The sequence below is a fragment of the Mauremys reevesii genome, linkage group 2 (genome assembly GCF_016161935.1).
Source record: "Mauremys reevesii isolate NIE-2019 linkage group 2, ASM1616193v1, whole genome shotgun sequence".
NCBI classification, from domain to species: Eukaryota; Metazoa; Chordata; order Testudines; family Geoemydidae; genus Mauremys; species Mauremys reevesii.
In genome coordinates, this window is record NC_052624.1 from 180,892,116 (window position 1) to 180,916,840 (window position 24,725).

At 40.6% G+C, this 24,725-nt stretch overlaps 1 protein-coding gene across 1 annotated transcript; it reads left to right on the forward strand.

Annotated features, from left to right (window-relative positions):
- The first annotated feature begins 3,512 nt into the window (after nt 1-3,512).
- On the forward strand, nt 3,513-8,056 carry ID4 (inhibitor of DNA binding 4, HLH protein). Its single transcript, XM_039521589.1, has 3 exons — nt 3,513-4,189; nt 5,327-5,385; nt 5,945-8,056. The coding sequence occupies exons 1-2, from the start codon at nt 3,761-3,763 to the stop codon at nt 5,369-5,371; spliced, it is 474 nt and encodes a 157-aa protein (XP_039377523.1). The 5' UTR covers nt 3,513-3,760; the 3' UTR covers nt 5,372-5,385; nt 5,945-8,056.
- The last annotated feature ends 16,669 nt before the right edge of the window (nt 8,057-24,725 follow it).

Consider the following 24,725-nt stretch of genomic DNA (forward strand, 5'->3'; position numbering starts at 1 on the left):
GAGACTCCCGGACAATCCTGGAGGGCTGGCAACCCTATTTATATCTGCTGCAAATATTTTAAATAACAATCCGATCCAGCAGTTGGTTCAACGGCATAGTACAAAAGACCTGTGACTCAAGCATGATCTCAGTGGAAATGTTTCATTCATTTGGCTCTTGGAAGAACTGTAACTGTTCCTTGACACTGTATGAGGTCCTGAAGAGCCATGTGACCCTGATACACCGTCAATGTATTTATTTTTCTGTTGGAGTGAATCATATGTTCACATATTCAGAAATGTATGACCAAATTCAACTTGCTTTACTCACGAGAGAAGTCTCACTGATAAATTGCTCCATTCACACAAGGAAGGTTAGCCGGTAATGATGTTAACATTTTTAACTTGTTTTGTTTTATATTTAAATAAAAAAAATGTTATATTTAATATTAATGATCTGACTTGAACCTAGACATTCTCAAATAAGGTGATCACTTCAAGCACAAAATATACAGCAAGAGTTGGTAACACTGGGAACTGGGACTCTAATCCACAGAGTAACTCAGCCTACAGAGGTGAACTTCTCCAGCTAACCTGGAAGGGACCACTCATTTTAAGATATCCAGAGGAGTTTTTATAAATCCATAATTGGTATGATTCAAAACAGGAGCAGTTAACACCTATATATTCATACGTTGAAAAATATTGCTATTAATAGGACTAAGGAATGAAAAGCATTTACTGCCCCCTCTCTTCTTATATGTTTTAATGGATAAAGAGTTTCACTATGCTCAACTCAATGCATGATTCCTAACAGATTGAGGTTCCCAGTACACTACTAGAGCAATTTAATTAATTTCTGGGGCACATCCAATCTAAACAGAAAAAAACATTGGACCCAGCCCTGTTCCCATTGAAGGCAATGGCAAAATTGCCAAGGACTTCAATGAGAGCAGAAGCAGGCCAATTGTTGACAAGGAATGATGTTTTCTTGCTCATCAATGCATGGCAGACTATCATGTATCATTTGTATTATAGGGAGTTACCAGAGGAAGTCCCTGAATATTTATGGGACAGGTTTTTTTCAGAGATTTATATTGATAGGTCAGCAATGGGAACACAACATTTTCCCATAAATTTTAGATAAGTCTGAGACAATGCACAAAAATCCATAGAGTACCATTTGGCTCCTGAGTTACAGAAGTAGACTGATGAAGAACTAGATCTGTAACATATCAAGATATCATAGATTTCCAAAAATATTGACTAATCTTTAGGACCCAAATCAGTCTCAATAGAATTTCCATGATGTCAATGGGGTTTATTATATATACACATCTGTTTACATCAGATTGCCTCCAGGAGAAATGGTTACATTCTAGGGTTTCCCACAAATTTTCAGTGAGGTAAGATCAGCTCTGATTCTATACAAATAGACCAATTAAATTCTATAATGCACCTAGTTTCACAGAGATTTTAATTAAGATCAGATCAGCAAGATTTTAGTCCACATACTTAATACTGTCTACAGATTATTTTTCTGAAAATGAAAAATAAATGGAAGTCTATCCATCTCATCAAGAGTCTGGGGAATAAACCAGGCATAATTATAACTTAGGGCCTGATGTATCACACTGATGAAAATCAGGAGTAACTTCACTAAAGTTCATGGTGTTTCACAGTGTAAAACCAGTGTAAGGCATAGCAGAACAGGCTCTTAAAGTATATAGCTGATGACAATACGCCTGTCATGACATGGTCACTGTTTAGCTCGCTAATTTAGACCCCAGTCCTACAAAGATTTAAACAGGTGCTTAATTTTATGCCCTGTAAGTAGCCCCATTGTACACACTACTCATAGTGTGTAAAGTTAAGAATGTGCATAAGTCTTTGCAGGATTGGTGACTTATATTGTACCTTTTAGGGGTGGAAAAGACCTAAATATGCACTCTTTATACTGTTATGAAAGGATGAGCTAACCCCCTCCCATTCAAGGTTCTAGGCTTAACTGTTTCCCTCTGTATCCTTTGTACATCACTCTGTGACTAGGTGTGGTGGGGGCATGCAATCATCAATCACTGTTAACTATGAATTTCTTTTCTTCTTTTAGATTTTACTCACCAGTCTTGCAGCCCTTGCTCATTCAAGAAGCACTGTACTCAAGTAAATAGTTCTATTGAAATCACTGAGACAGTTTACATGGGTAAGGAGTATCAGAGGGGTAGCCATGTTAGTCTGGATCTGTAAAAGCAGCAAAGAGTCCTGTGGCACCTTATAGACTAACAAACGTTTTGGAGCATGAGCTTTCATGGGTGAATACCCACTTCATCGCATGCATGTAGTAAGGAGTGGGTAAGGAGTAAGGACTGTTTGTATGAGTTGCAGATTGTGCCTTTTATTTCTTATTCTAATGTTCAGTTCACCTGCATCTGTTCTGAATCCTCACGAGGAGTTAATAGAAAGTTTAAGCAAGGCATTATTAAATTAAAAGGCTGCAATCCACCACACAACGACCTAAGCAGGACTCTGGAGTATGTGCCTGTTAATTTTAATGTGCTGTCTCAAAGTACAGAACTCTGGACATTTCTAGCATCATATTTAAAACATGATACATTTACTAATACGTGATCTGATGCATTAATGGACCAAATTAAGTTACAGGTATGAATTTTACATAAAATGGATTAATATTATATGTCATAGAGGAATTTTAAATACTCCATGTCCATGAATTTTTAATAGTGATGTGCTCTAATTTAATGTTCCACAGCAATTGCTTTTCCTGATCTCCTGCCCCCCCGCCACTCCGCCCGCACTCAAATTCGGATTATTTTTTTCTTTAAATCAACATCCCTCAAAAGACTGTGTGTGTCTACGGGTAGGGGCAGGAAAGCAGTGAAAGGTTAAAAAAATACATTGAATGAGGCTAGACATTGCAAACAGCATCCCCACCTCTGCCAGTGGTAGAAATATTTGCTGGCGATGATTAAGCAGTCAGAAGAATAAATAGACAGCAAAAAAAAGTGTGTACGGTAAAATGACATTAACAATCTCCAATTACTCCTTGCAGGCTTCAAGGATAGATCAGAGGAGGGGATGCCTGCTGCTGGCACAGCCAGTTGTGAGTGCTCCGGGTGCCGATGGGAATGGCAGGATTCAGCAGCCTCATTCAGGAGAGTGAATTCCATTCGCATTCCCGCAGTTCTTCCTTGCTAGGAACTTCTCTCGCTCTCCTCCTCCCTCCGCTCCCTTGGGTTCAGCAGTCTCCCCAGCCCTAGACCCCACAGCATTGACGGAATGGAGCGTCCTCGCCATTGGCCAGAGCGGCGTTCCATGGAGGGAGGAGGCGGCGGTGATTGGCCAAAGCGCGGCGCTCCGCACCCCCTCCTCCCCTCTCCTTTGCACACATTTCCCCTCCCCCGCGCGCCTCTTGCCTCCTCCTTTCCCCGGGCCCCGGAGCGCGAGCCCCGCCTGTCTGTACCCCGTGCTATATATATACAGGGCGGCGCTGCAAGCCGGGCTGAGCAGAGGCGGCTGGGCTCTAGTGCGAGCGGAGGGGAAGGGTAGCGAATGACTAGCCTGGGTGGTGGTGGGATTTTCTTTGCACGGTCTGGCATCCCCTCTGGCAGAGCCCGGAGATTGTATCCAGAGACGGGCTGCCCCTCCTTGGTTGCTTTAGGAAGGGATCGCTGCGTTGGCTGAGCGCTGCCTCTTGCGCTTGTTGCATTGCGGGCGGTACGCGGTGTGCATCGGTGCCCGAGGGGATCGCTCCTTGTGCACCATGAAAGCGGTCAGTCCCGTCCGCCACCCCAGCAGGAAGGCACAGGCGGGCTGCTGCGGGGGCGCTGGAGGAGGCGGCGGCGGAGGAGGAGGTGGCGGAGGCGGGCAGTTGGCTCTGCGCTGCCTGGCCGAACACGGCTGCAAGGGGGCCCCGTCGGGCGAGGAGCCGGCGTCGCTGTGCCTGCAGTGCGATATGAATGACTGTTACAGCCGGCTCCGGAAGCTAGTGCCCACCATCCCGCCCAATAAGCGGGTCAGCAAAGTGGAGATCCTGCAGCATGTCATCGACTACATCCTCGACCTGCAGCTGGCTCTGGAGACGCACCCGGCTCTGCTCAGGCAGCAGCAACAGCAGCCACCTCCGCTGCACCCAGGGAGCTGTCCCGCAACCACTCCCCGGACCCCGCTTACAGCTCTCAACACCGACCCGGTAAGCGCCATGGCAGGGAAAACGCGAGGCGCTGCCCTGGCCGGGCTAGCCCACGCTGGGCAGGAATATGTACGTGTAGCATTGGCCAGCCGGCTAGGGAATGCAGGGCTCGTACTGTGCACTCCCTGAAGGGTGTGTGGCCAGGGTACCCCAGACCCCCTGTGTCTCTGCAACCACCGGCGTCGACAGAGAGTCCCTTTAGGCGTGTGAATGCTACACGGTATCCGTGTGTGTGTTCTACGGGCGCCCTGAGACCCGATCTGCTCCACCGGAGTCGTGCCATTGACTTTAGTGCGAGCAGGATCTGTCCGCAAGTATGCACCTATAGGCACTGTACTGCATACTTCCGTTGTGTGATCCATTGAGTGTGTGCATCTCACACACCCGTCTGTAGATGCACACACTCTATACCGGGGCATACAATGATGAGCTTGTGTGTGTATAGATATACGCACACACATATACCCTCACTGTACTTGCTGTATAGTTATAGCCACTCAGGGAAGTATAGCTAATGTGTGTACACACACAGGAATCCGTACAATGATTCTGTACACACTTAAGGGTACTATAGCTGATATAAACGCATAAAGGGAATGTGCACATTTAACTGTTTCAGGGTGTGTGTGTGTATATATATATATATATATATATATATATACACACACACCCTGAAATCTTTATATATGTATATAAACCCTTATGTATATAACAAATAAATGTCTGTGCGTGGGAGCGGGAAGGATCTTTCTTCTCCGGGATCCACCCTTAGCAGCAGAAGGCGTTTGCTTCTGAGGGATAGAAGGAAACCTCTCCAGCCGGCGGTGCCTGGGCGACGGGTCCGACTGTGTGCTCGGAATGTGACACTCAGCAGGCCCTGGTGTCCCTGCCTGTGTCGGAGCCAGGAGGTGTCACACTGAGAATCTAGCAACCTGCTGTCGGGTGCACTGATCTGTGTGCGGTAGGACTTGGCTGGCCCAGGCTGGCAGTCCTTGTGGCTTCCGCTCTCCATTGTGGAGCTTCTCACCTCTCTAGGCTGGTCTCTGCCCGTCTGTGTGATCCAGACACACGCACAGTTATCATGGCCGAGCTAATTATTTGCACTCATTTTTTTTTTACTGGTGTTTTGTTGTGCAGGCTGGCGCTGTTAACAAGCAGGGGGACAGTATTCTGTGCCGCTGAACTGCACTCTCAAGGTGAGTCTCAATTAATTATTGGGGATCTAGAGAAAAGGCTGCATCTCTGCCATCTGTAGTATTGTGACACCAGTGCCCTTTGCACTGTAAATGTTTCAGCTAGCTCTTTTTAAAAACGGGTTGGAGTCCTGCACATTCCTTAGGAGTTAATTTGTTCTCCATTAAATGCATGAATAATGTATTATTCTAGAAGCACTAGTGTCTCTCTGACCTGAGTGCACCTACATTCTTTTCTAAAGGAAGTCTCTTTTCCTAGCATTGAGACTGTCTTTCCTTTCTGTCTCATCTGGAGTGCAGAAATGGGGTCTGGATTGAGCAAACAAGGTTTGCAGGGGGTCTGTTTTATTATTATTATTTAAACCCCCTGTGTCAAGCGCTTATCACTGGGGCTTGCAGCTGTGTATTCCTCTGTTTTGGCCTAGCATGGGAGCTGAGGTTGTTGTTTGACCTGGTTTGTTTTGGGTTGTTGATCAAGCATGTCTTGTGTTTTGTTGGTGGCGCCACTCAGTCTGGAGCAAAAACGGTTCACACACCCCCTCTATTCATTCCTCTTCCACAGGTGTGCAGCAGGCAGATCCAGAGCCAGAGGAGCAGAGAAAAACACATTAGAGAGGGAGGGGGAAAAAGAAATATCAGCCATCAGATGAGAGGAAAAAATAATTCAACCCCAGAATCGTTTCCATGTTTCCTTCTGAGAGAGAACCTTTCACCGTTTTGCACGTTCATAGCATTTTAAACATGTCTTTTTTTCCTGTGCATTTTATATCAGATGTGAATTGTTTGTTTATTTTGGTGAGAGGAGACTTAAAACTTAAGCAGAAAAGTGTGGCTCTTCTGTTGGATAGAAGATCGAGAGTAAATCAAACTTTAGAAGTATAACTGTAAGGGACCGAGCAGCTGAATTTTTGAAGCTTTACTAATCTACCAGAGCATTGTAGATATATTTGACATCTATTGTTTAAAATAGATGATTTTATTGGGGCCCAGGGAACTTTCTTCTCCCTGCAGGAATGTTACATATTGTATAGATATATGAGTGACATTTCATACTGTGTATATATAGAGATGTTCTATAAGTGTAAGTGAGAAAAGTATATGCTTTAATAGACTACTGTAATTATAAAATATTTTTAATTAAATATTTTTTGTAAATATTATAAAGGTGTGTATGTTTTTTTTAATGTGCGGGAATATTTCTTTAGAACATTATTTACAGCTCAGGTACAGAGCTGTTAATATGAAAATATCTTGACAGTTAAGGTTTTTGCCCAGTGTCTTGGAAGTTACAGCTATAGCTAGTGGTCCTGCATGATTGCATGAGATGTCTAATTGCAAATAAACTCGTGTTGAGTCCATACAAACGTGTTTTCTTCAATCTAGATTAAAATGTTGGTAATTGTATTATACATTTTGAAACTACACTTTTGTCAATTAGGCACAAGGGTTTTTAGTGCATTATATACAAGTAGTGTTAAGACAGTGTTTTTTTACTGAGATTGGAAAAACAAATTCTATCTACTTTTTCATATCGAAGGCCAATGCTTTAGGTCTTTAATCAGCTTTTGTAAAATCTGCTGTTGCATCAAAATCAAGAAACTTACTGTGGAACTTCTTTTAACAGCAAAAGGTTTATTGTCACAAACTTTCATTCTTATAGCATATTACAGTTAAAAAGTGAACACAGTTCTCTGCTTGGAACCAAAGGGCAAACCATTAACAAATGAACAGTTACTGTTTCGTCCAAAGAATATTGATATGGGATTGTGGAAAAGCACACAAGCAAAGTCATTATGATCAGTGATGTAAATCCATCTTAAAATGAACTTTAAGTAGACCAAAAATCAGATAACTGCATCAAGATTATTTTTCTAATACAAAATGAGTTTCATTTCATTGCAGCTATGTTAAGTTAAAATCCTGTTTAATCTCTGTGATGTGTAAATTCTACATGTGAACATTAAACTAGATTTACGTGTCTTTGTACTGTGATTCTTCTGCTTATTTCTTCAATCCTCTAAATTTATACAATTGCTTCACTTTCTTATACGTGTTGCTTAATGGATGAGTTCATTTTATAGCAGTCTTATGTACAATAAAGTTTTACAGTCTATAAAGTAATGTCCGAGCTATGAGAAAGTTATGCATTTTGTGTGCTCAGTAGTTCACGCACCAGTGAGGTGGGATTTTCAGACAGTGGGAGAATTAAGCAGAATTTAATTGGGTGCTTTGTAAATAGTTAGCCAACTGTGTGTGTAACATGGTCTGTTTGATTTAAAAAGTGGGAGGATTTGTTTTAGATTATACAAGTGTCAAAAGTGTTAGGGCCCAAGGGACTTTTTTTATTATGTTAAATATTTATGAGGAAATGAACTGCTGTGGTGGTTAGCTAACAACTAAAGTGGTAATATGTTAACAAGATGAATATTTTCTTGAAATAATTGCATTAAGATCAAACAAGCCAAAAAAACCAGCAAACACTTATCTGCAAACATGCCACTGCAAATCTGATAAAATCAATGGAGTTTCATATGTGAAAAACTGTTTTAAGAGACAAGAAACAGGTTCTGAAACTTCCTATAGTCCCACCTTTGAGGTTGTAATAATGTTAGTTTAATAAACTAAATATAAATTCTTGTAACATCAAGTAATGCTTCTCTGAAGTAAAAATATTCAATGCTGTTTTCTTCAAATAATGCAATGAGAGTAAGTAATAAAAACACTAATACTAGAATTTTGTACTGAAGTCTGTTTTTCTCGTGTTATAGAAAAAGGAAAGTTCAAAAAAACCTTTACCTTCCCCATGGAGTTGTTTAAACTATTCATCTTGGGGGACAGGGTTGTTTTTGTTTTGTTTTGGATTTTTGGTTGGTTGTTGTTAAAATTTGGCATTTGTAGTACCCATCTATTTTATCTTACATAGCTGGACACACTATGATTCTCCCCCCTCCCCCCGAAGTCAACAAGACTTAGTTTTCAGTAATATTTTTTGTTTATACCTGCTGTTGTCAGTTAAACACTATTCTGCTAAGTAGGGGTAGTAGGAAGGAAAAAGCAAAATGAGCTGCCTTAAAACTATGAAACCACTTTGTAATGTTTGCACAAAGAAAGAGTTTATTGAGAGAGCTCCTGCTGGAATCTGTACCCCTGCATCAATTTAACAATCTAAAATGCGTTCTAGATATCAAATTCTGGTGTCACGTTAAGGCAATTTCCCATGGATTTCAATGGGGCAAGGCTTTGGCCGTAGCTTGTTAAAAAATGTTACTATGCAACACTTTAGATCATTTAGAAAAATTAATTTTTTAAAATGCCATGAGAAATCTTGTGTTGTTATACAAATATCCTTGACATTCCATATTTAAAGGCTTCAATGCAACATTAAAAAGTAAAAATATTCCACACGTAAAAGATGCTGTTCTTGGTTTATTTCTTATGCAATGTGTGAAACTGTAAACAAGGAAAACTTAACAGCTTGTTTATGGATTATTAACATCAGTACATGCCTAACTACTGGGTTTTTTTTACTTATAAAGTTTATTTGTCACCATTTTTACCTTCTTACAAAATAACTTCTATTTAACCCTACGCATAGTTTCACTTGCTCCACACCACAATGAATATTCATAGAATTAAAAAAAATATTTCCCAAAATGTCTTTGACTTATTGTTAGACAGTACCCTAAACCATTCCTTAAAGGGAGCAATTTCATTGACAAAAGTTATGGTTGGCCAGTGGAGTGGCTGTCCGATTAGGAAGTGGGAGAACTGTGTTCTATTCCCTTTGAAGCAAGTTACTGTTTAACTTCTCCTCTGTGTTTCAGTTTTCCACTTATAATATGTTTTTAATGATGTGTACTTATCTTTGTAAAGTACATTGGGATGAATAGACAAAGTCTTAGATATTATTTAATTCATCTTGCTGTGAGACAAAAATTTCAGATATGGGAGGAAATTAACTGTAGGAAAATTTAGGCTGATTACCAGGATCAGTTAATTGATTCCAGAATGGATTCTTAAGGGAAGTCACGAGACATTGCTTCTCCGTTGCTTGAGATCATTTAAAACTACATTAGAAAAGGGGCTAGAAAATGCATTGGAAGGAGGGACAGATGAGGTGACTAGGTCTTTTCTATCCTTAACATCCATTGAATGTCAATGATTATTAGGTATGCCACACTGTGTGTTTTAGATTAGGTGCAATATTAAAGTTCTGATCACTTGCAGTCATTAAAGATCCCTTTCCAATTTCATAAGCATGAAGGTATTTACTGCAATGTTCTACTCAAATTCATTCTGTTTCTTAATTATTCTCTGCCATTTCAGATGGCTATGGCATTTGTTTTCAATTTCTAAATTGTCGTGTAGTGCTGCTGTTAAATAGTTGAACAGTTAATAGGAGTCATAGGAGAAGTGCTTGTAATATATTCCATAGCTAGCTTACAGGTATGTTCTAATGCTAGATTAATTCAACATTTGAAGAGTACTTTGACATTATAAAATGAAAAGCATTATGTAAACATAAGGTATTAGTTTACTATTTCTTTTTGAATGACTGAATGGCTGTGTGTGTTTAAATTTTACCTAAAACTTCATGGTATCAAAAAAGAAATAGTGGTATAAAACCAGTGATTTTAGTTGCAATACCATCTCATGGTTTGTTCTGTAGGAATGCAGACACCATTACCTACATTATTCCCAAAGCAATATTAAATATCCTGTTACTGTATATAGTATTGTCCAAAAACACACTGAGCTAAATTTATGCCTGATGCATATACATATAAATGAATAGAGCGACTCTAGAATTACACCAGTGAACCAACACTGTTTGGGCCATTTAATTGAAAAAGATTCACAAATGTGTTTGTCTATATAAAATGCCTTCTTCATTTATTCTTTCATCTTATACTGAGCAGATCCGCATTGTAATAAAACCACACGACAGATTAATGTTATAGATCTCTCCTAAATGCACAAAAGGCAAGAAGAGTTAAGACTGTCACTTGTGGTAAACACTGCATCCTTAACTCTTACTGTTGCCCTTATGTTGTGCAGTACATACAGAAGTCTGTTCTTTCAACAACACAAATAGGAGTTACATACAGTTTATAATCCATGGTATTGTTCTTAGACCCTGTAGTTCCTAGGCACAAGAGGGTGATTTAAGGACAAAAGCCCCTACACGCCAACCAACATCACTCACCCAATCTGTAGTGCAGAGTAGAGCAAAACCAAAGAAAAAGCAGGTTCGGGGGAAAGGCTGTGTTGTAGGATGCTGTCCCCCACTCCCCTGTATAACTAGCTAAATCCCTTCCACAACAGAGTCATGCAATGAACAGAACACACAGAAAGCGGCATTGTCCTGAGAATGAACTCCACTAAGTGGTATGCTCCTATACACAAAAATTATGGGCCTGATTCAAAGCATATTGAAGTCAATGCTAGGAGTCCTATTTATCTTAATGGGCTTTGGTTAGGGTCCCATGTGTTGCAAGTTAATACTTTTCCCATCAGAGGTGTCAAAGAGGTGTCAAAGTTAGTATGCCAGTTGTGTTGCTATGGCTAGGGGTCAATGTGGAACATGGCACCCAAGGTGGGTCCCCTCTTTACAGCTGGCCATGATTGGCAGAGTTAGGGTATTGTTGCATGGATCCTTAACCCTCAGTGGGTTTTGTAGCTCTACTTTCTGCTATAACATACACAGAGAGGATAAACACATCAGCAGGAGGAAAAACAACTGTACAGTAACTTTTTACAAAGTCGGGGTGGCTGGTTTTAGGGTGTTCCCATTTGCACTTTTGACTTGACGGGAAAATATGGCCCATAGGGCTTGTGTACACTGAGAAATACTAGCAATTCTTCACTAGTGGTCTAGCACCAGTCCTAACAATGGTGGCAGAACTAATGTAGGCCAGGAGCAGAGCCTAGACTCTTGCCTTTGTGGCTATGTCTATACTGCAATCAAAACCCGCAGCTGGCCAGTGCCAGCTGACTTGTGCTCACAGGGCAGTTTAATTGCAGTGTAGATATTCAGGCCTGGGCTGCAGCCTGAGCTCTGGGATCCTCCCAGCTCGCAGGGTCCAACAGCCCAGGTTCCAGCCCAAGCCTGAATGTCTACGCCACAGTTAAACAGCCCCTTAGGCCGAGCCACAAGAGCTGGAGTCAGCTGCCACGGGTAAGCCACGGGTGCCTAATTGCACTGTAGACATACCCTAATTTTCCTTCCTTCAATGGGCTGGAAACACCCTTTGACATGTTTTTCTGATTTCACCTCCTTTTAGCCTTGGGTTTGTTTTCTTCACAAAAAAAATGTGTTTATCAGCTGACATGATACACTAGTGTCTGATAAAAGAAATGATTTGCTTAGACAATTTTTACACTGCATACCATTTATTTAAAGGCCATAATTGGTCCTTGTGAGCAGCATGTCATGTAAATAAGTATTTCAATGACTTCTAACATGCATATTATGTACTCCATAGATCAATGGCTCCTTTGAAGCCGTTACACTTTATCTTGTAAATTCATATTTAGACTTTTTTAAAATGTATTCTTTATTCAACAGGCTACCACTTCATTCAGAGAGTCTACAGTCTATTATCTAAATATGTATTTACATCATTTAAAAATAAATATCACTCTATGTATTCAACAGATTGGAAGAGCTCCTCTGCAAACATTAAAGAGGAGAAAACTTTCAAATGCATCAGACTAACATAAACCTATTTAACTTTTCATGTTCTTTTCTTCAGAATTTTTTTTCCTTCTTGACAGTGTGTCTTGTTCTTCACTTACTGGCAGTGGAGTCATTGAGCTGCATTTGTGACATCTTGTGTAAACATACTGATGTCAGAAATGCAGGATTACAGGCTAGAATGAACCCTATGCTTCCACAAGCAGAGGATATAGCAGATCCTGGCTTCAAGGGAGCAGAAGGGCAGAGTGCTGTATTCACATCATCATCTTTCCCTTTGACCCTGCTGAAGCCCCTGTACAAGGGCTAATTGGAGGATGGGCTTCATATGTAGAAAGCTTGCTGAGGAAATGGCCATGAGGGCAGCATCACACTTCCCAGCCCTGTGTAACTTTAGTAGTTAAGTTAAATGATGACATTATCAGTGTCAACTCACTTCCTTTCCCCAATTTATGATAGGAATGGGGATGGTGGGGCTAGTGGGGAAGCCCACTGGACTGGATCTTTCAGGAACTATGGTGGTATGGGACTAGTTTGGGCAGAAAGGGGCCAGGAATCAGTGCACAGACACAGGGCCTCCATGTTGATGACTCTGTGCATCTTCAGATATTAAAGAATAACATTAGAGGCCACACTCCCCTCTTTTTCAATGGGGCGGTTAGCAGTTCCACCTAAATGGAAGGATGTGTAAGTAAGAAACTGTGAGGGGAATGTAAAGGTATGGGCAAAATCCTTCCTTCCTTGCTCAGGCACAGATTCTGATCTCTGTTTCACCATTTAAAACGGTATCTCTCCATTAAAGTTATTTTGGATTTACACTGATAAATGGAGATCAGACTCTAAGCCACATTCCTTGCTCAGGCATAACTCTCAGTTGAGTCACAAACTTTTGTTTGAGTAATGATATCAGGATTTGGACTTTATTTTTATCTATTAATCTAAAATGGCGATAGTTCATTCTGGGTCAGATATTACATGCAGCTCTGGTGTCTCCTCTGCTAGTTCTACAGCAGGAAGAAATGTAAAACAAATAGAATGGTATAATCTGAGTCCTATAAGCTACTTTTCTATGCAGGTAGGCTCCCAATGACTTCAACAGGCATTTTGATTAGACCCTTTTAAAAGCCTTGCTTTTCAGATAGGCATTCACAGATATGCACCCACATTTATATGTGCCTGACTTAGAGGTGCAAACACCCGACGCACATATGTAAGCTGGGAGTTGTGTTTGCATGCTGCATGCAAACCTCAGCTGGAGTGTTTGCACTTGGTATTCGTGTGCCTAACTTAGATGTGTGGGAAAATATGTGTGCATTTCAACAGCACTCATTTGGAAATTTGGCCCATAACACAGATAACAAACATTTTAAAGTTCTAAGATTCTGTTTCCCTTCAGAAGAGCCATTTAGGGCTTGATTCTGCTCCTACTGAAGCCAATGGGAGTTTGACTACTAACTCAGTGGTAGCAAGATCAGATGCTTGTTAAATTAGATTGTTTGGAATTGTTTTACTATGTTAAGCTTGAATGCTAAATATAAACAAGGTATTATTCTCTGTTTGCTTGGATTCACTGAAATATTACAACAAATGCTAGTGTCTATATTGCAGGGTGAGGTTCTCTTTTATCCTGCTAGGGGAATATCCATACTGAAACAAACTGTATTTTGTTTTCTTTCATACAGGTGTGATGGAACACCTGCAGAACTCAAAGTTGAATAGCAACTGGTTAAGTTTTGTGGGTGGGGTGGGGGGCAAATCCTGCTTAACAAGGATGTCAAACTGATCTTTGTTCAACTCTTGCTAGAAGTATCTGTGGCAACAAACTGGAGACAGGTAAACAATCAGCTTCTGCTACCACTAGCTTTCAATTTACAGTTCACCAGGAGCTCTTATTATATGAAAGGAAAGGGTGGACTTGGTGTCAACACAAGGCAATAGTAATATTATTTGAACAGGTGTGTAGGGTGTTGCTAAAGTGAGAGAATGGGAAAGTGGTGGAGAGCAGTTAGTACAGAGCTGTGCATGTAATAACCAGAGCTCAGCAACATTTATTATCATAACAATCATAGACAACTAAAGGTTTCACAATGAACAGGTCTGATTTAGCAAATGTGTTAAACCAGTTTTGTTGTTTTCGTGCTGTCTATCTAGATCTCCTACAGAAAATATCCCAAGAAAATGTATACAATAAAAATGACATAAGCAGACTCACTGAACATGCAATTACAAAAACCTAAGCAATCAGGGCACAATTCTTCTTCAGCTTACACCAGTATCTCTCCACCGACTTTTTTAAAGTCACTCCCGATTTACCTCAGTTTAGGAAGAGCAAAATAAAAGGTTGACTGTGATAGGAGGGGATTGAACTTGGTGACACCTAGGTCCCTTCCAGTCATATGTCCTCAGTTCTTATAATGGCCTCAATATCTAACCTGACAGAGTCAGACAAACACCTTGATATTAAAATCAAGGGGCCAATGGGATAAATGTGATTTTGTGCAAATCTCTGTGTGTGTGAGATTATGAGAGGGACATGTAAAACAGTGTCTTTGTTTTTCATTTTCAATAGTGATGATAGCATGTGTTAAAGTTATACTTCATGGACATTTTGGTGGTGCTTTCCAAATCTTATTGTACCTGTCTCATCTGAGGACATACCGGTAGTCTTCACTGACAAGACCAAATGCTGCATTCTTTGCTCTTTACAAACTCCCACTGGTGTACACAAGAGCTTTGCCTGTGTAAGGACTGAAGATGTTATCATTGTTATCAATCATTGTTATTATTGTATTATTAATTGCTTATTCAATATGCATATAAAGTTAATATTGAATATTTTACATTTGGCCGCAAGATACAGTATAACTTTTAAACGCCCCTTTATTGTCCATAGAATGAGTCAGTATTAGTATTGTTCACTGGAATCAATTCCTAGCGTATAGCATCTCGTAGTGTTCAAATAAATGCATCTATGATTTAAAAAAAAATTCTCTAATGGGATATATCCTTTTAGCAAGAAAATTATATGCCACCACAGGGAATGGAAGCAGTAGAAATAATCTTTTGGAGTCTGCATTTTAAGGACCTATTGGTATCATTTAGAAAGGATTAGTATGGCACATCCTTTAGTGAAATATATGTGCCTCCATTATGGGAGACAAAGGGAAAATATTTCTCTAGCAGGCTTTTGCAGTAGGGTTATCTGTTATGATTCACTGAGGAGAACAGCTATAACAGGTTACAAAATAGTATTCTGCAGAGATATAAATTACTTGAAGATTTTACAGACAATTAGACAACCCTTCAGTGCATTTATAAAAGTGCTTGAGCTCTTATTTCAAGGCAACTCAAAGAGAAGCAAATTCTAAGCCAGGAAAGTTAGGACTCTGTCCTGTTCCCAACTGAATTCAGTAGCAAAATACTCATTAACTTCAATGAGTATCCTGAGTATTTTCATAAAAAGCATTGCAGACCTATTGGCCTTTGCAAACACTAGTTTTATTATAATTAGGAATGAATTAATCTTTCAGGCTTCCATTTGTGTGGGCTACTCAAAGCAGATCAGCTGAGGTTTATTTGCAGGGATTGACCCCAGATCCCCACAGGTTTGCCTGGAAATGCTGTGCTAGATTCACCCCTGGCATTCAAACTGCACCTCCCTAGAGCCAGAGAGGCAGCTACACTGTGGATAATTTCACCCAAGGGAACAGCAGGAATATCTATCAATGGAACCTAACCAGTGAATTGCACAGATTCCCTTCAGAGATTCTCTAGCAACTATGTACTAAAGATTATGAAGTTTCACTTCTTTAGGCTACAAATCCATATGTCCAGGTTTTCTATTCTTTGGCGAATGTGGTTGCACATCTGAGGTCATTCAAAAATCCTAGTCCCACCTGATTTCAAGCACCATTGTGCACATCCCTAACTGTTATACTCATGAACAAAACTACCAGAACACTTGTATCCCCAATGTACTGATTTGGTTCTATTCCATAGTAAATGTTTAGTGTTAAAGCTGTTACTGGTTTAGGGTGTATATTTTAGAAATCCCTTCTCAGATGCATCAGATGTGCATCTTCAGTAGTGCAACATCTGTTATTTGCTAGATGTAAACAGAACAGCAAAATGGGTATTTGCATTGTCCTAGGTTCTTTAACGTTCCAAGCAAGCTGGCTGGTTGAGTGAAGCAAATACAATGCTTAACAAAACAATTTTTTTCTAGAGAGCAACATTTTATTAAAAATTAAACCGGGGGTAACGGGATGAAATGCATTTGCCTTATGTAAACCCTAATTTTTCTATGATCCAGTGCATACATTAAACGTACCTGTTCCCTAATTTACTATTTCTTTGTAAACAGAATGCAATTTTTTAAAAGGCACAGTAAATATTCCTCTAAACCCTGCACAAATAGAAGGCAATTGATGGCTGGTCACAAAGAACTTGCTCTGCATCAAAACATTCCAGGTTTTTATTTCAAATTAGTATTTGTACTTTGTTCCCTTTTTGCACATATGATTTCTTCCCATTGAAAGTGGTACACTTCGTAGGACCATAAAGGAGAGAAGGAAAAATGAAATCAATATAAAAAAATAGACTGTTTGGCCCTGACTCAGCAAGTGTCTTAAGTGTGTGCTTAACTGAGTCAATGGGACTAACTGCAGGCTTTATTTAGGCATGTATTCAAGAACCTTGTTGAACTGGAGCCTTGATTTGGGAGAAGTGGATTCGATCATTTTTCTTTAGAACAATTTAACATTTCTTTCAAATATCAGGTCTATTTTGTGTACGCTTCAGTCAGTCCCTTCTTCATGTGACTATTCCAAGGCAATGTTTGACTTGGATGCACAGTCAGTTTTATACGTGTGCAGGATAATGAGAGTTATTGTTGTGCAACAAGGAGAAATTATACAAATATTCCCTTGAAAAATGAAGTGTTAAATTTGCTAATATCAATGATCAATTAATAGCATTTGTATGTAAATCTACAGTTCTAGGAACAAATTATTTGTACATTAAATTTAATCTTTCAGAACATGATATGTGCATTTCATAACTGGTGATTTTTCAGTCATGACATTCTTCTACACACTTGGATTCGTCTTTATTTCAAGCAGCATAAGTAAAATGCTGCCCTCTTTTGAATTAAGGGATGCACTGCACCCATATATGGGAGAATTGCCTAAGGAGTTGACTTGTAAGAGGGTTATAGAGTCTTTTTTTGGAATTGATCAGTGACAGCAATGGCAGAGCTATTGCTTTGAATTGCTAACTAGAACTAACATATTTCTTACTCGGATATGAAATCCTTCAAAATATTGGGTTTTTTTCCATTACTTTTTAAAAATAGTTTATCTTTAAAAAATGGATCTGTTCCTCCATTCTGTAACGCTGTTTTTTGTACCAATGTGACATCTGTGATGCTGTAATGGAGTGGAGAATCAGGCCCATTTTATGTTTTTACCAGGTCTTTACTTATATTACAATGATGTTGCAGGTTATTTGCGTTCAATTCAAACTGAGGCTCTCCAGCCTCTGGTGAAAGAATAATGATCTCTGGCAACTGGGGGAAACCAAATTTTTGCCTGATGAACCTTCCCTGATGGATCCCATTGTGGAGGGATGAGGATCAGGCTAAGGCTGGTCCTATCCTGATTCTGTTCTCCACTGGGGAAAGAAGAATGGTCCGTATTTATTCTGTATTTATATTATGGTAACTCCCAGACAGACCCTTTTGGTATTGGGACTCCATTGTGTTAGGTGCTGTCCAAACCTATATGAAAATACAGCCCTGCCTTGAGCAGTTCAGGGTGGAAAGTTCCCGCCTGGTGTTTCTCCTTTCCAGGGTAGGATTCAGCATATCCTTTTCCACCTCACGTCACTGAGAGAGTGTAAGGAGAGTTGGAGGGGAAATTCCACTGGAGGGTTCCCCGGCTCGCTTCTTTTCTTAAGTAATGGTGTTGAGGAAATCACATGACTCTACACCTAGCCACACATTCTACTTCACTTTAAAATAATAGATTCTAGGAGGCATTCAGCAATCTCTGCTGAAGACCACTTCATGTGTCATTGGGGAGTGCATGTAAGGAGGTACGCAAAAGGCTAGCATTCATGGTGGTGGCATACAGAAGAAGAGAATCAACATATGGGAACCAGCTCTCATCTACAGAAAAGTCCATGAGCAATTGGGTGGCCAGTAAGAGGAGTGTGAAAGGGGATATGTATTATGGAGGAATGTTGGGGGAGAGGAGCATGCACTGGGACAGGTGTCTCACAAGGGAGAGCAGCCTATGAGTGTTTTCCCAGTCATGATGATGCTGCCTCAGAGGGTTTCCTTTATGCATTATTATTTGTATTACAGTGGCACCCGGAATCCCCAGTCAGGACTGGGACCCCATTTTGCAGGGTACTGTACAAATACACAATCCCAGCTTCACAAACCCTGCAATTTAAAAAGAGAAAGGTAGGGGTAAGGAATACAATATATACACAAAGTGATCAGGCTGATGATAGGCATGCATCTTATTAGTTACATTATAGACACATGTACACATATATGGAAGGAGGGGATATTTCCTAGTATTTATTTATATTGCTTTACAAAGTATTGGAGTAGAAAAGCAGTTCAGCAGCAGCTTTCCTTCAAATAGCTTCTAGAATTAGATAGGTAGATAGATAAAGATAATGTACTGAACCACCATGATTATATATGCACACACACACACACATATAAAAACATTATAAATATAATCTGATATACACAAAAATACATGATGATTGAATAAAATAAAACAATAAAATATTGTTTCAATTGCAGTTTATATAGAAATAAAAGTACTATCATAATTTTCCTTTCTCTTGCTGTATGGTCGCTAGAAAGACCTGTAATGTATATAAAGCTCTTCTCTTCATTCATTCCCTAAAAAGTAATAGATCAGTGAGTTCTCCGATGCTGTTTTAATAATGTAATTTACAATTCATTGGTTACCAAGCACTTACAGTATAATTAATTTCACAGACCCTTTCTACAAATTTACATAGTCTAGTACAATAAGGAAGGAAGGTAGGAAAACAATCTTCTTTCCCACCGTCCCTTCAAAGTACCTGGGTCTTGAGCCAGCTGGGTGGTTTGGCAGGCAGTTGTGTGTCGCTTTGTGGGAGATGAGGTTTAATTTCCCAATCTTTCACTCACTTTGTCTCTCTCTCTCTACATAGATATATGTAACTCTGAGCCAAACCAGACTGCAGCACTGTAGACACTGCCCTCAGTGTCCTGGGAAGAGACCTGATCACACCACATTAGTCTGGTGGCCAAATCACAGAGCTACATTAGCATCATTCTTTCAAGACACAGCTGTTCCACTCCTCCCAGATGCAAGATGTGTGTGGCCCACCCTGCTGGTCCCAAGATGTGTGTGGCAAATACTGGAGCACAAGCTGGGCTGAGGGAAGTGGAATTCTAAAGCATAAAAGGCAGGTTACAACCATTCAGTTTCCCTGACCATTGCCCTCCTTTCAGAGTCTCTGCCTGGGATAGCAGAGATTCCCAGGGATACATGCCTTGCTTTGGTCAGTATTAACTGGCCAGTGGAGAGGTGCCTAGGCCCGAATCAGAAAATCAGATCATTAAAAGGGAAGGAAAAGAATCGGGGAGCTAACAGAATAATGTACTCTCTCTCCAGTTAGTGAAACTTCAGTCCCTGTGACATCCTGTCCGTAGATGAGACTTTTTAAAATCTATTTTTATATATTCAGCGTGTAAAAAAATGCTGTGAGGAATCCAGCCATTACAGAGTTCCTGGGGGCCTGCGTATGCATCTGATACTTGCTTTTGATTTGAGGTATATGCTCCCATTCAAGAGATTGTTGTGTATCAGGAGAAGTCATATACTCCATTTATATGGTCAACCAAGCAGATTTTTCCTTTTATGGAATGTGTAACACTTCCTTTTTAAACAAAACTGTTTCTATATTATTTGGGGGCAAAAACCTGTCTGGGGATTGGTCCTGCTTTGAGCAGGGGGTTGGACTAGATGACCTACTAAGGTCCCTTCCAACCCTGGTATTCTATGCCCCCTGAGCTAGATTCACAGACAGACTTAGATGCCTAACTGCCACTTTAGGCACCAGAATCAGGCCCCAGTAGGAGTCACAAAACCTCCACTCAGCTGCCCCTGAACCTTTGGCACCTAAATTTGCTTGGTGCCTACATTTTTGCAGTAAAAGTTCCCTGCACACTTATAAATCTGCCTCTGTGCATGTGCACTGCAACCTCAAGCCTGACATCCAGTTGCCTAAGGCCCAGAGTGATGCACAAACTAGGGGAAGAGAGGCATTCCTTCATCTATTTTGCCTGTGGAGCCCAACCCGGTAAGCACACTTAGATATAGTGGCATATCAGGCCCCTATAGGTGAGCTTAAACAAAACAGTTGGGAGGGAAGAAGAAGGATAACCTCCATTGTAACTTTTAGTCCAGTGGGTTGTGGGAGACCCGCAGTACAAGTCTGCCCACCCCTAGAGGGTCAGAAGGGATTTGAACACAGAGCTGCCACATCTCAGGTGCCTGGCCTAACCACTGGCTGTGCAATATTCTGATAGGAGGTTTCTTTAGTCTCTCCTGTTGAAGCTGTTCCATTGCGGATAAATAAAGTATCATTGGGCCAGAGGCAAAGCGAGGCGGGAAAGCATGAGAAAGATTCTGTTGCTGGTGGCTAGAGCACTCATCTGGGAAGTGGAAGACCAGGATTCAGTCCTGCTACTGAGTACCATAACCCCTGGGCTAAAAGGTCGAAGGAAGATCCTTGTCCTCTGCCCCCTCCCCCTCCTCCAGCTCCTCACTAAAACAGCATTGGCTCCTAATGCCAAGAGATGGTTTGTAGCCATAGGTGCTGGAACTAGGGGTGCTGGGGATGCTGCCGTACCCGCTGGCTTGAAGTGGTTTCCATCATCTACAGGGTTTACAGTTGGTTCAATGGCTCTCAGCACCTCCACTATACAAATTGTTCGAGCATCCCCGTTTGCAGCTAAAAATCCCAAACAGAGGGAGGCATGTCCTTACAGCCTGGACTTAGGTGCCTATCTTCAAGAGAAGGAGTGAGGCTTAGCACACACCCATTGGCTTGCCATCTACTATTGACTATCTTAAGCTAGGAGCCACTTAGCTGGCTTCTGTGAACCCAATTCTGAGGCACCTCTCTCTCCCCATTCATTGCATAGGGAGCCTAGACGCTGAACTCAGGCTTTGTGAATCTCAGTAGTTTTCTATGCACCTAAAAGTTAGGTGTGGCAACACACTGTGTCACTATGCCTCTGTTTCTTTGCAAAGCTAGCCCCTTATGACTTAATGGCCTGATTTTCAGAGGCGCTGAGTACCTTCAGCTCCCATGGATTTCAGTGGAAGTTGAGGATGCTCACCACCTCTGAAAACCAGGCCACAGGCCTATTATATAAATTGCATCCAGATACTATGGTGATGGGCACCTCCTAACTTCTTGTAATAATAAAACAAACAAATGCTATAAATATTAATTATTAGTAACAATAATGATTAATACTAGAGCAGTGCACATCCTGCCAGCCTAACCTCATGATGGGGCTTGTAAACACCATTCTGCAGTTCAGTTTACAGGGGATTAAAGTGAATCAGCCTTTCCATTTCACCTCGAGGTTCATGGAATTCCAGCCTTTGAAGACAGCATCCATCTTCTCCCTAACTCCCCAGCGACTTGCACCATCCAAAAAGATGTGAGGGCAGCCTATACTACCACTTATGTTGATCTAACTTATGTCACTCAAGGATGTGAAACAACCACCCCCCTGAGCAATGCAAGTTACAGCGACCTAAGTGCTGTCCACACGGGTGCTATGTCAGTGGGAGATGCTCTCCTGCCAACATAGCTTCCACCTCTAACAGAGGTGGAGTAATGATGCCTACGGGAGAGCTCTCTCCTGTTGGTATAGAGCGTCTTCACCAGACGTGCTTCAGCAGTGCCGATGTAGTGCTTCTAGTGTAGACTAGCCCCCAGGCATTCCTGAAGAGTTCCCAGGTCTTATTGTGTGGAAGGGAGCATGAGGGAGGTCAGGTTGGAAGTAGTGTTTGCAGATTTCATAGCTCATACTTTAAGGCCAGAAGGGACCATCATGATCATCTAGTCTGACATCCTGCACATTGCAGGCATACCTGGAATATAGTGACCCTTTATAAAATTGAGTAGGTTCACAGATCAAAGTAAATGTTTTGCATAACTCTAATTATCTGCTGTCTTTCCTTCTCTGCCCCGGCCCTGCCCACATATGCATGTGTCTTTGCATCCTTTCTCCTTCCTGTTAAACTAAAAACAAGTATTTTGCTTTGAATTAACTGGTGCTCTTCCAAGATACATTCTGTTAACATGCTTTTTACCCTCTTCATAAAACTCTCTTATACTCGAACAGATCTGATTGCAAGATCAAGGCCCTTTTGTAGAATCTACATTAAATTTCCAAGATTGAATCTAATGAATCTGAAGGGTATTGTTAGAATGAAGTTATTTTTGTTTGATTTAGCAATGTTGAAAACAAAGCTAAATCATATTTTAGAAGAGAAGTTATGGGTGAAAATAATCAAAAACATCTTGGCTTAATACAATTTTGGAAGTACTAGTGATGGAAATCTCATCTATCAGAAAAAACATTGATTATATTCTACATCTTTTGGAGGACAAAACAGTTCTCCAGCAATCAAGTCTGCTGTTTTTTGCAATAGTCTGCCAGTTGTAGTGCTCTGTTAGAGAGCTATATCCTGCACTTGCAAAGAGATGGTAACTTGGAAAACACAGGTTGGGTCAAAAACAAATGCTTCAAAGACACCCTTAAGCAGACTTTCACCTCATGCAGTGTAAATACTGATAACTTCAAAGATACAACCAAGGACAGACCAGAATGGAGAGCAGCTCTCAATACAGATTGTAAACACTTTGAAGAAGACAGATGCAAAAAAACAATCAAAGAAGGGCTAAACGTCATGCCAAGTGTTCAGCATATTCTTCTGTGACATCGGTTGTTCCCCATGAATTGGACTATAGAGTCACATGAAGAACACACATGATGCTGTGATGTCGTCATCATGTACAATGGACAGCTATAATATGTACGTTGCTAATTATTAAGGCCAAGATTGTCTCTCCTAGATCTACCTGACAGGTGCCTTCCACACAGGGATCTCTCCCTTTTGTGCAGAAGGGAAGGTTCAGCCAACTCTGCCACACTGCTCTTTCCCCCTCCAAATGATACAAAGGAATCTCCCCAGGTTTTGGGGTCCATCTTGGGCTAGGGGGAGAAACAAAGTAGGCTGTGGAGAGGAGAGTGTGGGTCAGAACATAGTCTGGGTAGCCGCATCATCCCCATCTAGCTCTGAGATTTCCTCTTCCATGAAACCCATCCCAAGGGTCTAGCATATGGCTCTATAGTGTGGACAATGTTCCCACTAAATGCCTATATTCATACTCACTACGGTATCACAGTAGCATTTATATACATTAGATCAGCCACTGGAGCCATGCCAGCTAAAATGATATCTTGACGTTTCAAGAAGCAAATGAAGGCCTGTAGAGAAAGTTTAAAGTTGAGCCAAGCGCTTACCACAAATAAGCCTGGGGATTCTTAACTGGTTTATTTATAGTCTCCACTTGCTTTTGCACACTGAACACATCCACACACCTAACAAGACTCCACAGAAGGAATTCAAAGCAACCAAACAGGGCAGGCAGCAACGGTCCCTACGGTCAAGGAAATAGTTATCATGTCATTCCAAGAGATGGTAGGCAAGCGTATATAATTTTGATTTTTTCCAATGTAACTAACTGGCACTTTCAGTGATCAAGATAACCACAGCTGTAATCTAATGTGATCTGGAGCTTATTCACTGATCACAGCTGTGTAATTTCAGGTAACGTGCTTCTCTTGTTTAGTTTTGTTTAACATTGTTAAATATATAGTCAGACCATCTGCACAGTATTTTTTTAAATTGGAAATTACTACCATAACTTCCTTTTTATATATCAATAAACTAAACAGCAAAATTTCAAAGGGATCCTTCTCTACCAAACACTGAAGCAGAATGTTTGTCCCACGCCACACCATTGCCTAATTGCACACTAATTGGACAAAAGTGATTAAATATTTCAAGATCTTTACTAATTGCCTCTATTTTAGCTTTAAAATTTGCTTGCCACCAACAAATTTAATGACACTGGTGTCTAGTCATCAGCAAAAAGCCCAAGAGTTGCTCTTTAAAATGTACCTAGTCAGAATATTTACTGATTGTGCATTGTTGTTTCCAATGTAGCTTAATTAGAAATCCAATCAGTTCTCTAAGTCTAATTATACTTGATTTGTAGATTCAGACTATGATACGTAATGAAGCTAAGCAGCCAGCGATAAACGTGCTTGAAATGTAACAATTAGAGAAATATTTTAATGCATGTCTTATCATTTTAGAAACCCTAAGAAATATATGAGATCAAACACAAAAGGAAATGCAGAGATTTATGACACAATAGATTTTTTAAAAAACATGTTTTCAATATTTCATCATTGAGCAATACAACTAATGTCGGTTTGGTGCTGCAAAATATTTCCCTTGTTTGTTAGTTAGGGAAAAAC

What these genes read in the sequence shown, in the direction of transcription:
- ID4 (XM_039521589.1), top strand. Translation starts at nt 3,761, where the DNA reads ATGAAAGCGGTCAGTCCCGTCCGCCACCCCAGCAGGAAGGCACAGGCG. An exon ending in CAGCTCTCAACACCGACCCG is followed by an intron (nt 4,190 to 5,326) that starts GTAAGCGCCATG and finishes TTTGTTGTGCAG; the next exon opens with GCTGGCGCTGTTAACAAGCA.